This window comes from Chrysochloris asiatica, unplaced genomic scaffold (assembly GCF_000296735.1).
Source record: "Chrysochloris asiatica unplaced genomic scaffold, ChrAsi1.0 scaffold00106, whole genome shotgun sequence".
NCBI classification, from domain to species: Eukaryota; Metazoa; Chordata; class Mammalia; order Afrosoricida; family Chrysochloridae; genus Chrysochloris; species Chrysochloris asiatica.
In genome coordinates, this window is record NW_006408624.1 from 5,318,758 (window position 1) to 5,334,648 (window position 15,891).

The 15,891-nt window shown below is 41.4% G+C and overlaps 1 protein-coding gene across 1 annotated transcript; it reads right to left on the reverse strand.

The window, feature by feature from the left end:
• Nucleotides 1-4,932: 4,932 nt before the first annotated feature.
• Nucleotides 4,933-15,399, reverse strand: SNIP1 (Smad nuclear interacting protein 1). Its single transcript, XM_006867545.1, has 4 exons — nt 15,182-15,399; nt 14,050-14,152; nt 5,926-6,524; nt 4,933-5,197 (listed from the first exon to the last, which is right to left on the reverse strand). Exons 1-4 carry the CDS (start codon nt 15,397-15,399, stop codon nt 4,933-4,935), a joined length of 1,185 nt encoding a protein of 394 aa, XP_006867607.1.
• Between the last annotated feature and the right edge of the window lie 492 nt (nt 15,400-15,891).

Genomic DNA, 15,891 nt, shown 5'->3' on the forward strand with positions numbered 1-15,891 from the left:
TTGCAATGTTTGGTAGAGTTTTTCAGTGAACCCATTTGGGCTTAGTGATTTCTTTTGGAAAGCTTCCTAATTACAAATCCCACGTCTTTTACAGCATTCAGATGATCTACTTCTGATTAGGTGAGTTTTGTTTTTGAGGAACTGGTTAATTTTGTCCTGCTATTAAATTTATGTCTAACAGTTGGCTTTGACCTGTCTTCCACTTCACTGATCCTCCCTGAAGTGGTACAGAATCAGCTTTTAAATTCATTCATCGACGGGTTTACGATTATTGTATTTTTCATTTCTAAACATTTTAGCTGAACTTTTCAATAACTTCGCATTTTATCTGTTCCATTTTTTTGTTCCCTGTGGATATTTTTAAATTTTGTATTTCTTTGTAAATAATAACCATGTGAAAAGAGATGGGGATAAGATTCTTATGATTCAATAGTAATTGTTATCATGTCTAATTGCAACTGTCACAACTGTAAAGGTTGAAGTTTTGTAACAAAAAAAGGGGAGTAGTTAATCTTACAGTCCAGGAACAAAGGACCCTAGGACCATCAAAGGAGAAGAGCACAAGTGGAATGTGGGACCCTATCCAGAGAAGCAGCGACACCAGAAATGGAAGCAGAGATGAGGACATGGAGAGAGGGAGCAGCTGAGTACTTTAGATTCATGGAAAGAGAGGGACTGAGAGCTGGCAGCCTGGAGGCAAACTTGCAGAATGTGCCCTTTGGTGGTGCAAATTATTATATATGCCTGAGTGTTTTTGTGTACATCCCCACCTCCCAAAAAAACAAAAAAAACCCAGAGGGAATAAAGCAAATACTGTTGAATGATGATGCACGAAGAGATTGTAATGATCACAATGAAACGATGAGTGTAAAACCAAGGTTCTCCCATGTAAACTATCATTCAATTCATAATAAAAACTTAAAAGAATATATATATATATATAGTAACATGAACATTCTATATAGTCTTTTAATTTCAGTTGTCCCAGAAGTCTTTGAGAATCAGTTTTTGTTATTTTTTTAACTGGTTCTGACCTGTGATGCATTTTGTGTGTGTGCTTTGACTACTAGTCTAGAGGTTGGCAGTTCAAACCCACCAAGCAATGCCACAGGACGCTTGGCAACTGGCTTCTGTCAAGATTGTTAAGTACTGTGGAGTCGGTTCCGACTCATAGTGACCCTGCACAGGGTTTCTGAGACTGTAAATCTTTACGGGAGCAGAACACCTCATCTTTCTCCAGGGGAACAGTTCAGGTAGTTTCAAACTGCCGACCTTGAGGTTAGCAGCCCAATTCGTAATCACTACGCTACCAGAGTCAAGAAAACCTTAGGGTAGAATTGCTGTGTACCATTTGTAGTTGCCAAAAGTCAGAATTGACTCCGTGGCAGCAGGTTTATCATAGTAAGTTGACAGAGTAAATTGCTCCATAGGCCTTTCTTGGCTGTAATCTCTCTTCTGCAGAGCCACTGGCGGGTTTGAACCAACTTTTCGTTAGTAAATAAGTGCTTAGCCATTTGTTCCCTCAGGGCTTCTTTTGTGAATGGTGGTGGTTGTTACTAAGTACCACTGAGTCAGTTCCGACCCGTAACAACCCTGTATAGGGTTTCTAAGGCTGTAAATCTCTGTGAGCAGAAAGATTCGTTTTTCCCAGGTAGAGGCTGCTGGACTTGAACTGCTAACCTTGTGGTTCATAGTCCCATGTTCATCCTACAGAGCTACCACACTCCCATTTGAATGATAGAGGTAGATTTTTTAAAGTTTTATTGAAATATAGTTCCCATACCACACAATTCACCCACTTTAAGTGTACCAAATTATCTTTAGGATAGTCAAAGGCTCAGTGCAATCACAATCTAATTTTAGAACATTTTTATTTTCACTAAAATAAACTTGACCCATTAACAGTCAATCAACAAACATGCTCAAACACATGTTGTGTGCATCTTTTTAAAGGAAGGATTTTGAATCGGGCAGTTCTGGCTCATTTGTGCTCTTAACATTAGAGTAAATGTGAATAAATTAATAGTCTTCCTGTTGCCCGTTTGATAACATACTGGTAACTACCCAAGAGACCATATGCAGTTTTAAACTCCACAACTTTAATTTAAATTCAATAGCTTTTTCACTGAATATAAACTCACATACACAGGAACATTGTGGACTCAGAACATTACTTCATTAGCAGGCATTGCTGGTATGTCGTTTGTATGTCACATTTAGGCTGTGATTAACATGTAATTTTATCTTTTAGATTCATAACTAATTTCCACAAAGGGTACGATGTTAAAAAATAAAGCCATATATGCTCCCTATCAAATGATAATCAAACTGAAATACATTACACACACACACGCATACGTATTTAAGTTCTAAGCCTTTTAAAGCCAAGTTGTTTTATACTGGCATACACAATAATATATAAGATCTGAACTGTTTTCTTCCTTCACTTTAGTAACAACAGAGCACAACAGCAGTATTTGAAAGTTACACCATCACCCACTGGACTTCATGAGCTGTCCTTTGTAAATGTTAGGGAGAACTAGAAGATGACTAGTTCTAGGATTCTGCCCCATATTGCAACAGGACTGTGGACTGTCACAGAAGAGTTGGCAGAGGAAGGGACTGTCTCGCAGTTAGCTTGGTTTTAACAGCAGTGCTTTGCACACAAGCCAGCTTGGAAAAAAGCTGTAGAAGGAAGAAGCTGTAAATAGCTAAAATGAACAAGAGTTTCCAAATAGAATGGAATAATTCAAAAAGAAAAGTCTTAGGATTGTGCCAACTTCAAATGGGAAGTCTGCTGGTGGTGATAGCTGGCTTTGGAGATGGGGGGTATCTTGTCTTTGATACTCTTCTTTGAATTAAAAAAAAAAAAAAAATGGGGAAAGACAGGCGGGGAAAAAATAACCCACCTTTTTAGATGTTTGTTGTGAAGAATTTCTTAATCTAGGCAGCTCTTCCTTTACTAAAGCAAAAGTGTATATACATTTAGGACCTTTTATTGAAAATTGTAGGCAAAGTGTACACCAGGATGGTGCTTGAAGACAAGTCCAAGGCTACCAGGAAGCAGCCGTAGCCGCACAAACAAGGAAGCCTGGAGATGCTAGGTAGAAAATTTCATCAAAACCAAATCTACTTTTTAGCTAAGCACATATGTAATATGTGATCTATGGCACATGTAGCATAGCAATTATAGTGGTAGACGAAGAGCATTTAATTGACCTTATTAAGTATTTCCTCTTCAAAGGGGACCTTTTAAGGTCATTCATTAGTCACATACAGGCAGATGAGACCATAAGACAAAAACAATGGAAAAGACCATCTAATTTAAATAGTATCACACATTTCAACCCAAGAGAAATAGTAACATCAGTGACTGAGTTCTGTTAATTTCCTTTTTCTCCTCCCCTCTCCCACCACCTGAGGGTGAATTTGAAATGCAGGGAGAACATTCGCTGATACAGAGGACAGCCATGTAGAATGTGCTCCACATTGTGACTTCTGGGAAGGACAAACTCTTTACTAGTTCAGAAAGCACTGCTGCTTCCACATGAACAACACTCACTCACTCACATTGGAAAGATCTGGATTCCAGTGCAGGTGGCAGCTCTGCTTTTAGGATTCATGCTCTCTACACAATCACCTGTTCTTACATAGAAAATGCAGAGACAGAGACTCCTTTAGCAGCAAACAGTTCTATTAGTGCAAGGTACTCTATGGTAGGAAAGTATTTCCCTTTGAAATGAGGCTTCATTTACAAATTTTATTACTTTTGTCCCAAAAAATACATATAAAGGAAAACCTGCTCTTCAAATGCAGGGAGGCCTTTGCCTATAACATAGTATTACAATTACATCACATAACATTCTCATAGGAAAATCGTTATGCAGCTCTTTCACACAAATGTTTATATACACATATACACACACACAGAATAGCTATGTAAGTAGACAATACTTTTCTACTTACACACATTCCTCTGGTAGAAAATTAGGAAACTGGCCAATTCCCCTGCTTTCCAACCTCTGAACATTTTTTTCCAAAGATGAAACATGTAAAATACATGAGCTCTTTTGGACATATACACATGTTGTTATGATTGACAAAGACCTTGCACATGAGTGACACTTGTATTTCTCAAAGAAAAAAAGATGAACATCTGAAATGAAAATGCAAAGTTGAAGAAAAAGATGATCAAAATCATTATGTATATTCTATGTCCATGGAGAAATCCGGAATCCTCACATAGGAAACAGATCCATGTGACCCATTCCAGTCTTCCGCGACATGCAATCAGCACCTGCTGGCAAGTAGTCATGATCGTCCTGTCCAATCACATGCTTCCGCCTGCCCCAGAAAGTTAAACAGTCTGTAATGAGGTCATGTGGTAGATTTCCAGCTCTCCTAAACCATGTGCAAAATCAACTTCTATGACTCAAGAGCTCAACCAGGCCAAAGCTTTGGTATATACTGGAGGCTGTTTGGGTGATAACCAAAGCTTCAAGGCTTTGCTCCCCCAAACAAAAACAAAACCTGGTCCACAAGACTTAACAACTACATAAATAAACTAACTGTACAAAGAGGAACAAGCCACACTTCCTCCTTTAACCAAAGGTTACAGGTTCCTAGGCAGCAGTTTTAAAAGCACCAACTAAAGTCATGAACGCTTCTACTAAACCACGATGTGTTGTAAATGGTGAGAATGTTCTGAAGACAATCACCACAGGCATGGACATGGCTGATGTGCCACAGAAAAAAGTTCAATCAAATATTATAAGTCTGTTTTCTTAAACTGGAACACAAGCTGGTCAGCAACAGAGGAAAGACTTAAGGCAATAAGAGGCATTACAGAGAGCACCAAGGTGCCCTTGGAGTCAATCCCAAAGTCTTCCAAGAAGGAAATGGTCTCAATAGTTTGAGTCATTTATTAGTTTGCTAACTGTCGGATACTTCCTCCTCCTCCTCCTCTTCTTCATCTTCTTTTCTGTCTACTTCAGAAGTGTCAGAGGACTCATGAAGCAAGACATACTCTCTGCTACTGAACCCAAATTTAAGCACATCCTTTTCCTTCAGCTCATAGTAGCGCTGTGGTTCAATGCGCTTGTTGTTTAAGAAGGTCCCATTGCCGGAGCCCAGGTCAATGATGTAGGGCTTCACTCTGCGGCCAACTGTCCCATCAGCACGAGTGTACTCTACCAACCTAGCAGAGATAAGAGAGCACATGAGCAAATTCTGCCTCCAGTCATCAAGCCTCTCTAAGACTCTTTGCTGACAGTCTACATGATACTCTAATGTGGTTTGAACACAATTTAAATAAAAATTCTAGGAAATCAAGAACAGAATGGCCTTGGATCAAGGAAGTTGGAGGCAGTTTACACTTATGTTCTAACCCCAATTCATAGCACTGTTGTGTAACAGCTGTACTATGTAACTATAAAGGACAAGCATTTTCAGTTACATTCCCATTTAATCCTCAGAATAGCCCTATAGAACAGATGGAAATTGAGACCCAGAGAATGGCTTGCTTAGGCCAAAACCTGGTAAGTGGCAGTAGCAGGAGTTTCTGAGTTTTAAATGCCAAATCTAGTGCTCTTAACCTAAATATGTTGCTGTTGTTATTAAGTGCCATGGAGTCAGTTCTGACCCATAGTGACCATGATTAGAATTTCCAAGGAGCAGTGGGTTTGATCTACTGACCTGTGGTTCCCAGTTCAGTGCTGGACCACAGCACCACACCAGAAGTCCTATACAAATGCAAGGGGTTATTTAAAGGACAATCAATTAGATACACAATTCTCAAGGTAGATATTAGATATGTGGGGTCTGGGATTCTCCTGCATACAGGTGAACACAGAGCCCAGTAATTCTACCTAACTGAGACATTAGGCTTCTGCCAGCATTTGTCTCTTTCTACAAAGGTGTACTCACCGATACTGAAATACTGCATGCTGCTTAGAACAAGAGGGATGGTCAATAGGAATGTCTGCAATCCTACGGTGTCGACCCAGAAGGTAGGCACTCTGTCGATGGATGTACATGACCGGAAGCACCTCATCATTCTTAAAGGGGTAGAGACGCCACCGTTTCTTTGGGATCCGTGCTTCTGGGGGCTCGCTATACTTAATGACTACCCCCCGGAAGGTGTTGGTGTCCTCAAGAAGTGCTCCAGAGAGTTCAAAACTAGGCTTTTCTTTAGCAGGAAGCTCTTTTTCCTTATTGTTGCCGTCAGGTCGAGGAGCCAGCTCTTGAGACCCATGACCCTGGCCGTTACCTTCGTTCTTCTGGCGATGCTCCCGGCGTCGAGCGTTATAAAACTCCCTCTCTGCCTCCTGAGCCTGCAAGTTCTGAATGTCTTCATCCCGTCCTTGAGCCTGGCCACTCCCAGGCCTTTCATTTGAGGTTCTCCTCTGGTGGGAATGGCCTCGGTGTCTCTCTCGGTCACTGTTTCTAGCTCGTCTGTGTTCCTGTTCTGATGGCTCCCTGTGCTGCCGGTCTTCCCGTCCTTTCCGGGTATGATCTTCACGTTCCTAAAATTCACATATTCAGAAATACAGATTCAATACAGTAAAGGCAGCCCACAATCTAAAACAAGTTGCACTCAAAAGCTCATTTGTGATTTGGATACTGGTGTTCAAAATCAAATTTTCCACAGAAAGGTCATCTGGGGTGGACATGTTCCCTTTACCATGCTGCAAAGACCATGTAGCCAATGATGCTACTCAACTATAGCTCTGGTAGTACGAGCCCAGGATACAGAAAAGAGAAATAAAACTAAGTCTTTCCCTTTCAGAACAATGATAACAGAAGGCAGACTTACAGGGAAGACTATCCAGACAAAGGAGTCCTGATGTGGCGCTTCAGGATAAGCACTGGAATGCAAGGTTAGTTTGAATTACAAGGTCAGTGGTTCAAACCCACCAGCTGCTCCTTGGAAACTGTACAGTGTCGCTATGAGTTGGAACGGACTCAATGGCACTTAACAACTACAATACAGAAAATGGAACTAACAGAGATGTAAGTAGCATGCATAAGGTCAATATGTCAGGGAAGACAAAACCAGCTTTCCTTTATGTCAACAATGAAAATGTGATATATTTTAAAAATCCTACTTCACTGCTAAAACAAAAATTATTCAATACCTAGAAATAAACTTATGCAAAACGTTTATATCAAAATTGCAAAAATTTACTAAAAGATCTTTTTTTAAAAACTGAAAGGAACAGACATACAAGCCATGGCATTTTGGAAAGCACACTGAAAAACAGCCTAGTGGAAAATGTATACACCACGTTATATTGGACTACTAACTAAATCACTAAGAAAGTAAACCAACAATTCTATTTAAAAAAATGGGCAAAGGATGTTAATAAGCAATTTTCACAAGATATAAATCAGAATAAATGCATGGAGGTATACTCAAGCTCACTAATACCCAAAGCATCAATTTTAAATAAAATATAAAATTTCTCTTTGCAAATTAACAAAATTTAAGAGATCAGTAATATTTAGTGCTAAAAAGTACAGGAAAATAGATATTCTTAGCCACTGCTGACCAAGTGTAAATTGGCACGGCCTACCTGGTACTATTCCACTCACAGGACTGTAGCCTATCGATGGATATACTAGCGAAGATTCACAAAGATGTGTGCAACATAATGTTTATTGCAATCTTGTCTACAATATTGGAAACAAAGTTAGTTCTGACTCATAGTATTCCTGTATAGGGCTCCACAGGAGCAGTTGGTGAGTTTGAGCCACTGACCACACCAGGACTCCAGAAACATCCTAAGGTCTCTCACTAATAGAATGGCTAAATAAATTATTATGCACCCATACAAAAAAGGTGGTGGTGGTAGTGTGCCATGGAGTCGGTTCCGACTCATAGAGACCCTGTACAGGGTTTCCGAGGCTGTAAATGTTTACAGCAGCAGAAAGCCTCATCTTCTCCTGTGGAAGAGCTGGTAGTTTTGAACCACTGACCTAGAAGTTAGCAGCCCAATTTATAACCACTAGTCTACCAGAGCTCCTTCATGCAAAAAGGATACCTCATAAAAAGGAAGAGATAATGATATAAAAAGATATCCAGAATAAACTGTGGCGAGAAGAAAAGGGGTCTGTGGGAACACAAGTATCACAATGCATATAAACATTCCTGCCTTTACCAATAAGTCACACCAGATACTCTAAGGGGTCTTTTCACTATAATTCAACTCAACACAAAAAGCATGAACTCAAAGAAAAATAGAAACTAGGAAACAAGCTACTGTGAGTGAGAGGGAACTGAAACAATCCTTCAGATTTCGATCTGGAGAGCTCTAGACACTGAGTCTTCTAAAATACAGATTAACATTGATTGGTACATAAAGAGGCTGATAGACACAAAAGGGAAATTTTTAATAGCACGCAACGAGACTGAAAAAATGACCACCAAGGCACCAAGAGAGGCAATCAGACACTATATGCCTCCTGATAGAAATACACAGCAGCTTCTAAGGAAAGATATGCTTATGCTTGAAGGGGTAAAAAACAGAAAGGGGGCTGGGGAGGGGGGTAGAAAGGGGTGTAGAAGAACCCAAAAACAACACTGAAACTGACAAAACTCTGAATCTAGCTATGAGTTTATAGGAAATAAAAGACTCAGTGGAATGTTTTAAATGATTCCACAGGGATGTAAGTTACAAATAAATTATAAAGAAAAATAAACAAGAACCTACAAGATAAAAACATTTAAGAGAAGCATCAACCAATTGTAATGTGTAGACTTTATTATTTTGATCCTGATTTGAAAAGATTAACTTTTATAAAAATCACAAGCCAATCACAGAAATCTGAACACTGACTACCTATTTAATGATGCTAAGGAATCATTATAAGGATAACACTGAGATAAGTGGGCATTCCAAAACACTTAACTGTGTTCATTTGGAATCCATACATGGACCAGAAGACAGTTATTTAAACAGAACAAGGGGATACTGTGTGGTTTAAAATTAGCAAAGGTGTGCATCAGGGTTGTATACTTTCACTAAGAAGCTGGACTAGATGAAGAACAGGATTTGAGAAAGGCTTAGTAACCTATGATAACAACTGTAATTGCAGAAGATGTGTAACAAAAAGGGGGAGTAGCTGACCTTTCATTTCAGGAACAGATGATCCCAGGACCATCAAGAAGGAAGAGCATGAGTGGAGCGTGAGAAAAGCAGCAACAGCAGAGGCGGTGGCATGGAGAGACAGAGCAGTTGTGGGTTCTAGGTCCATGGACTGAGAAAGGCTGTGTGCCTATATGCAGGAGACTGGCTGGCAGAATGTGTCCTTTGGACATTTACATGAATATATATTTTTTGTTTTATAAATGTAAAAAATTAAATAAAAAATAAAGCGCACAGAGGTTTTAAAAAAAAAAGTAACACATTTATAGGTTTTAGGTACAGGGCATGGACAACTTTGGGGGCATTATTTGAAGTATCACAGTGGGGGTATTGAGAACTTCAATGATTTTTGTCAAATTGCTGATATTCCCCTTTGATTCTACCGTTTATAGTTTATGTGGTTTAGAGCTCTGTTGTTATACATATATATTTATAATTGTTAGCTCCCTGATAATCAAAGAAAACACTTAATGTTTTTTAATTAAAAAAATAAAACCTGTGCTATGCAGATGACAAAAGCTTACTTGCTGAAAGGGAGGAGGTTTTGAGGCACTTGCTGTTGAAGATCAAAGACTACAGTCTTCAGTATGGGTTGTTGCTAAGTATTGTCTGTCCAGTTGTTTCTGATTTATAGGGACCCTGTGTCTAGTTTCCAAGGAGTGGCTGGTGAGTTTGAACCACCGACCTTGCAGTACTTATAGTGTCACTCCAGAGTAACTATGAGTCAGAGCAAACTTGATGGAACTTAACAATAATGAATTTTTAATGACTTTTAAAAGAATGCGTAGCTTTTAAGAGACATGTGTTGAAAATGAACTATGCCTTGGATTTGCTCCAAACTAACTTGCAAGGGGGTGAAGAAGGAAAGAAGATAGTTACATAAAGAAAAAAAAATGCTAGCTTTCTCTTACACCAATAATGAAAATGTAATCATTTAAAAAGATCCCACTTTAACAGTAGCAAAAACTATCACTCTTCTCCCTCCTCCCTGCCATACACAGGGGTCAAGGGGGTCCTGCTTATTCAGAGTAAGACTTAGTTTCTCTAGATTTTCTTGCCTCAAAGACTGCTGCCAACAAGGTACCTCAGACACCCACTCCTCCTTACTCCAAAACATTTATAAGCTTGCCACCACTATCTGCGCTTCGAAAGCACCAGACCTAAATTCATTATGCCCTTTATCCCATATTCAGTGTACCACCACAAGAAGCCACCCTCCTGGTCATTACCCCTACATATGTATTCTAATTCCCACAAGGTTCTGTATATCCACTATCCCATCTCCACCCTTCAACTTCTGAAACCATTTAGCTAACTCTCTGGAGTTAAAGGGTCAGCAAAATAAGCTCAACCTTTCCCTTGACAGTTTCTGCTAGCAGAACCCTTTCTCTGCCCTAAGGCTGTTTCCCTGAAGTGCTCTGAATTGGTAGCTGTTTTCCCCCCACAGTTCCCTGACTCTCATCCTTGGGCCAATTTTAAACTCTCCCCAAGCTTGGCTCTCCCTGAAACACCCTAGCTTTGAACTCCTAGGACCAGCAGCACCAGCACTTTCACTATTCTCATTAATGCTGTCATCTCACAAGAGGCCTTCTTCTCCTTTCTTGCCAATTTTACTTCTAACTCAAACCACATTATTCAGTTACTCTTGGTGATTTCAGTGGGAGGTCCTCCAACATGCTGGCCTCTCTGTCTTTTGAGCTCTTCTCCCAAACATGTTATCTGTCCTCCCTCCACCACAGCTACCCACTTCCATGGTTAAACAGAAACATTTCATTACCAAGGACTGCAGTCCCTCTATAATTGCAATTTCTATCAGCTCTCTTTTTGATCATTATTTACTTTCCAGCTCACATTTTACTCCAATAATCCTTCTACCCTAACATGACATCAACTCCTTTGACCCTACCACCTTTACACAGTTCTTTATTCTCTAGGTGGTCTCTATGCCCTAACTAAAATTCCATGGTCAAGCGAATCATTACTCCTTTATCCACACATTCAAATGCCTTGTCTATCATTTTGTTGTACTTGCTCAGCAAAATCACAACCTGCAACAAGCAGCTGAATGTAGCTGGAGGAAAGCACAAATAATTCTGACCAGTCCCATCTATAGAGGAAGCCCAACAGTCACCCCACATTTCCTTGACCCATTCACTCGCCCACTCTTCCAGATGACTGTTTCAGCCCTTATTGCTCATCTAAGCTCCACCACATGCACCCTCCTCTTTATTCACTCAGCTAGAAAGCTATTCCACATCTACCCACCTACCAATATGTGTACCCATATACTCTGCCTTCTCTTCATGTGAATATAAATGAACTATCTGTGTTTCTATCGAAAGCACGTTCCCACACTCGCAAATGTGATTCAATCCCATATTGAGAAGATTATTCCAGCAATTCTCTCCTGCCTCTTTCACAATCTATTGCCCCTCTCTACTGGATCACTCCCATCGACCTAGGGACTTCCTCTTCCTATGCCTAGATTCCCCTGCCCATGCCAACTTCCACCCAATTTCTTTACTCTTCTTTGCAATAAAATTCAAAAGTTTTTTTGTTTTCATTTTTAAATTACTGTCTCCAATTCATCTCATCCTTCCCTTATCCTTCCTCTCCTGCTAAGTTTTCACTCTGATGGTTGTCATTTGCCAACCTGGCAGTTAGCAGTTCACTGCTTATTGAAAAATGCTTCCAGGGCTCCTAGAATATACAAAGGACTCTCAAAACTCAATGCTGTTATTGTTGTTATGTGCCGTGGAGTCAGTTCTGACTCATTGCGACCCTGTACAGGGTTTCCGAGGCTGTAAATCTTTACGAGAGCAGAAAGCCTCATCTTTCTCCCACGGAACAGCTGGTAGTTTCAAACTGCTGACCTTGAGGTTCGCATCTAGATTCATAACCACTACGCTACCAGAGTCAACAGTAAAACAAAAACAAAAACCAAACACACACACATTTAGAAAATGGACAAAAGACAGGAAGACGTATTTCCACCTACGAGGATATACAGAGTGCAAATAGTCACATGAAAAGATGTTCAATGTCATTAGCCATTGTTGTTGTTGCTACCATTGAGTTGGTTCAGATGCACAATGACCCTGAATAGGGTTTCCAAGTGGCTGGTGAGCTTGAACCACTGACCAGGACTCCTCATCAGCCACTGTCGTTATTAAGTGTTGTAGTGACTCACAGTGACCCTGTGTAGAACAGAATGAAGCACTGCCCGTTCCTGTGCTAACCTCACAATTGTCGCTACACTTGAGCCCATGGCTGCCACCACTGTGCTAATCCATCTCGTTGAGGATCATCCTCTTTTTCTCTGATCTTCCACTTTACCAAACATGATATTCTTCTCCAGGGACTGGTCCCTCCTGATAATATGCCCAAAGTATGAGAGACAAAGTCTGGCAATCCTGACTTCCAAGGAGTACTCTGGCTGTACTTTTTCCAATACAGATCTTTTGGCAGCCCATGGTACTTTCAATATTCTCCTTCAACACCATAACCCAAATTCTTTTACAGTCTTCCTTACTCAATGTCCAACTTTCATATGCATATGAGGTTATTGAAAATATCATGACTTGGGTCAGTTGCACCTTAGTCCTCAAACTGACATCTTTGCTTTTCAACACTCTAAAGTCTTGTGCAGAAGATTTGTCTAATGCAGTACGTCTTTTGATTTCGTAACTGCTGTTTCCATAAGTGTTGATGGCTGATCCAAGCAAAATGAAATCTTTGACAGCTTCAATCTTTCCTCCATTTATCTGGATGTTGTTTATTGGTCCAGTGGTGAGGATTTTTGTTTTCTTTACCCTGAGATGCAGCTCTCACCGAAGGCCATTGGGGGAATGCAAATTAAAATAAGGAGATATCACTATACACCAGAATGGCTAAAATAAAAAACACTGACAGTATCAACTTCTGGGGAGGATGAGACGAAATGGGAATGTAACACAGTATTAGCCACTTCAGCAAAGTTTGGAAGTTTCTTCAAAAATTAAACATGCAAGTATTATAATACTTTACTTAGTAACTTAGTACATACTAGCCAAAAACTGGAAACAGCTCACATATTCTTTTATAGGTCAATGGTTAAGACTATCTTAAATCCCAAACATGGAATACTCCTCAGCCATAAAAGGAAGTGAACTGCTGATAGACACAACACCCTGAATACACTAAAGAATCTTGTTGAGTAAAAGAAAGCCATTGCCCAAATACTACATACTATATAATTCCACTTGCGGGGCTTTCTGTTCCCACAAAGACTTAAAACCTTGAAAGCCCTAGACATGGTCGCTATGAGTCAAAACCAACTCAATGACATTTAACAACAGTCATTTCATTTATAGAACATTCTTGAAATGATACATTATAGAAATGAAAAACAAATCAATAGTTGCCAGGAGTATGGAGGCTCAGAGAAGCGATGTGGCTGTAAAAGGGAACAAGGGGCTCCTAGTGCTGATGAAAATGTTCTGTCTCTCAACTACATCAATAGTGGACTATAGCTCTGCAAGATGTCTCCATTGGGGAAAACACAGTAAAGAGTACACCTCTCTGTGTATTTCTTACAAATACATGTAAATCTACAATGATCTCAAAATAAATTGTTATTGTGAAGTGCTGTCAAGTCGGTGCCGACCCTGTATAGGGTTTCTGAGGAGCAGCTGGTGAGCTTGAACTGCCGACCTTGCAGTTCAAACAGCTTTGCAGTCTGGCGCGTTAACCCAGAGTGCCACACAAAATAAATGGGTTAATTAAATATAAATATTCTCCCTTCCAAACATCTGTAAGAACAGCCCTTTGCAGGTACAGGTGAACACACACAAATATACACACCAACTATGATGAGAAGAGGCTTGACTGAGACCTAGTACTGAAACATCCCAATCCAACTCACCTGCTTCACTTTGACTGCTGAGTGGTGAGGACTTCGGCTTCTCTTACTCCGAGGAGACTTGCTTCTTCTTCCTGAGGACTTACTTTTCTTTTTGGCTGGAGACCTTTTCAGAGCATAGCACACTCAGGATTTTTTCTCAACATTCCTTTACCCACAGCAACTAACTTCCGACTTGCCTACCAACAGAAACACCACACCTGGGAAAGTCTTCACGAATGACAGAAAAGGATTCAGCAGCTTCCTACCCTCACCCTACCATCCCCCTTGAGTTCCAGATGACATATGTAAATGACTAAAAAGTCGGCACTTTGAACCCAGTGGCGGGAGAAGATATGACAGTCTGCTTCGGTAAGCATGTAGTCTTGGAAACCCTATAGGACAGTTCTATTCTGTCTTATAGGGTTGACAGGAGTTGCAATGAACTTGATGGCAGTGGGTTTGCGTTGTTGTTGTTGTTAAGTGCCGTCTACTCGGTCTGACTCATAGCGACCCTGTATAGGGTTTCCAAGGAACTGTTGGTGAGCTTGAACCGCCGAGCTTGCAGTTCAAACAGACCTCACAATCCAGTGCTTTCATCCTCAGCGGCACACCTTAAATTATATGACAACCCAAGCCCTCAGCCTTTTTTCTCGCCCATCTAGGTAATTGGCACTGTCTGGGTTAATGCGTTGGGCTGCAAAGTCGGTCTGAACCGCAAGATTGGCGGTTCAAGCTCACCAGCCCCGCTCCTCCGAAACCCTGTACAGCGTCGCTATGGGTCGGAACCGACTTGATGGCACTTAACAAGAACAAAGCCTCTTCATTAAACACAAAACCTAAACGTCACCCTGAATCTTTTTTTGCTTTCCGTTAACACCACACACACAATAGCATTCAATCCATCAAGTCCTAAGACTCTCGCGCTCCTCTTCCCTTCCCATTCCAACCTTCCTCTCTCTAGATCAGTATGCTCCACCCGCACTGGCCATTTTTCTATGTCCCTGTGCCCGCTATGTGCTACACGCCCAGCTACAATGCAAGTGACAGACGCTGGAATAAGTCTTTAACCCAGTCCGACCGGGTCACTCCCAGCGCCTTCAGAATTGAGTCGCCCTGTTCTCCCAAGGTCCATCCCAGGCTGCTCCCCACTTACCGGCTGCCTCCACGGGTTCGGCTCCCGCGGTGACCCGGGCGGCCCGGCTCGCCGGCGGGTGAGGACGGGCTATGGCAGGGGTCCGAGCGGCGGTGGGTGGGAGGCACAGCTTCCGGGCTGAGGCGTTCCTGCTTCACCACCACCGTCGCCGCCACCATGTCCCCGTCTCGGTGCCTTCGACGACTTCCCCGTTCCCGTTCGCTCTTCACCTCCTTCATCCCGGGATCTTGGTTGAGGAAAGAAACAGGTCGGCGGAGCTGAGCTCGCTGAAGGAACTGACGTATATAAGTCCTTGACTTCCGCTTCCGGGTCTTCCGTTTTTCCAGAAGTCCTCGCGGCAGCGGCGGCACTAAACACGTGACAGACTTCGCCTAGAGGGCGGAGCCGTAGCGACTGACTCTAGAGGCGGCAATTTTAAGTTTCAAAAACAAACATCTAGAAAAGGCTATGCTCTCAAGGCTCTGGCCGCCTTTACTGCTGTTGTTGTTATATGCCTTTGAATCGGTTCTGACCCTATGCGACTGTATATAGGGTTTCCGAGGAGCGGCTGGTGGGTTTGAACCGCCAGCAGGTTAGCATCCTAGTGCTTGTTCTACAGCATCACAACAGGCAAAACACAGATGCAAATTAATGCCAAGCACTAGAGAATTGTTTGGAGGCCTCGTGTGGCATTGTAGGATAATGCACTGGACCACAAGGTCAGCGGTTCA

Excerpts from the sequence above, each read along its gene's own strand:
- SNIP1 (XM_006867545.1), bottom strand. The coding sequence starts at position 15,399 with ATGAAGGAGGTGAAGAGCGAACGGGAACGGGGAAGTCGTCGAAGGCAC. Across the intron at positions 14,153-15,181 it reads CGAACCCGTGGAGGCAGCCG|GTCTCCAGCCAAAAAGAAAA; the intron begins GTAAGTGGGGAG and ends TGCTCTGAAAAG. Across the intron at positions 6,525-14,049 it reads CAGCAGTCAAAGTGAAGCAG|GAACGTGAAGATCATACCCG; the intron begins GTGAGTTGGATT and ends TGTGAATTTTAG.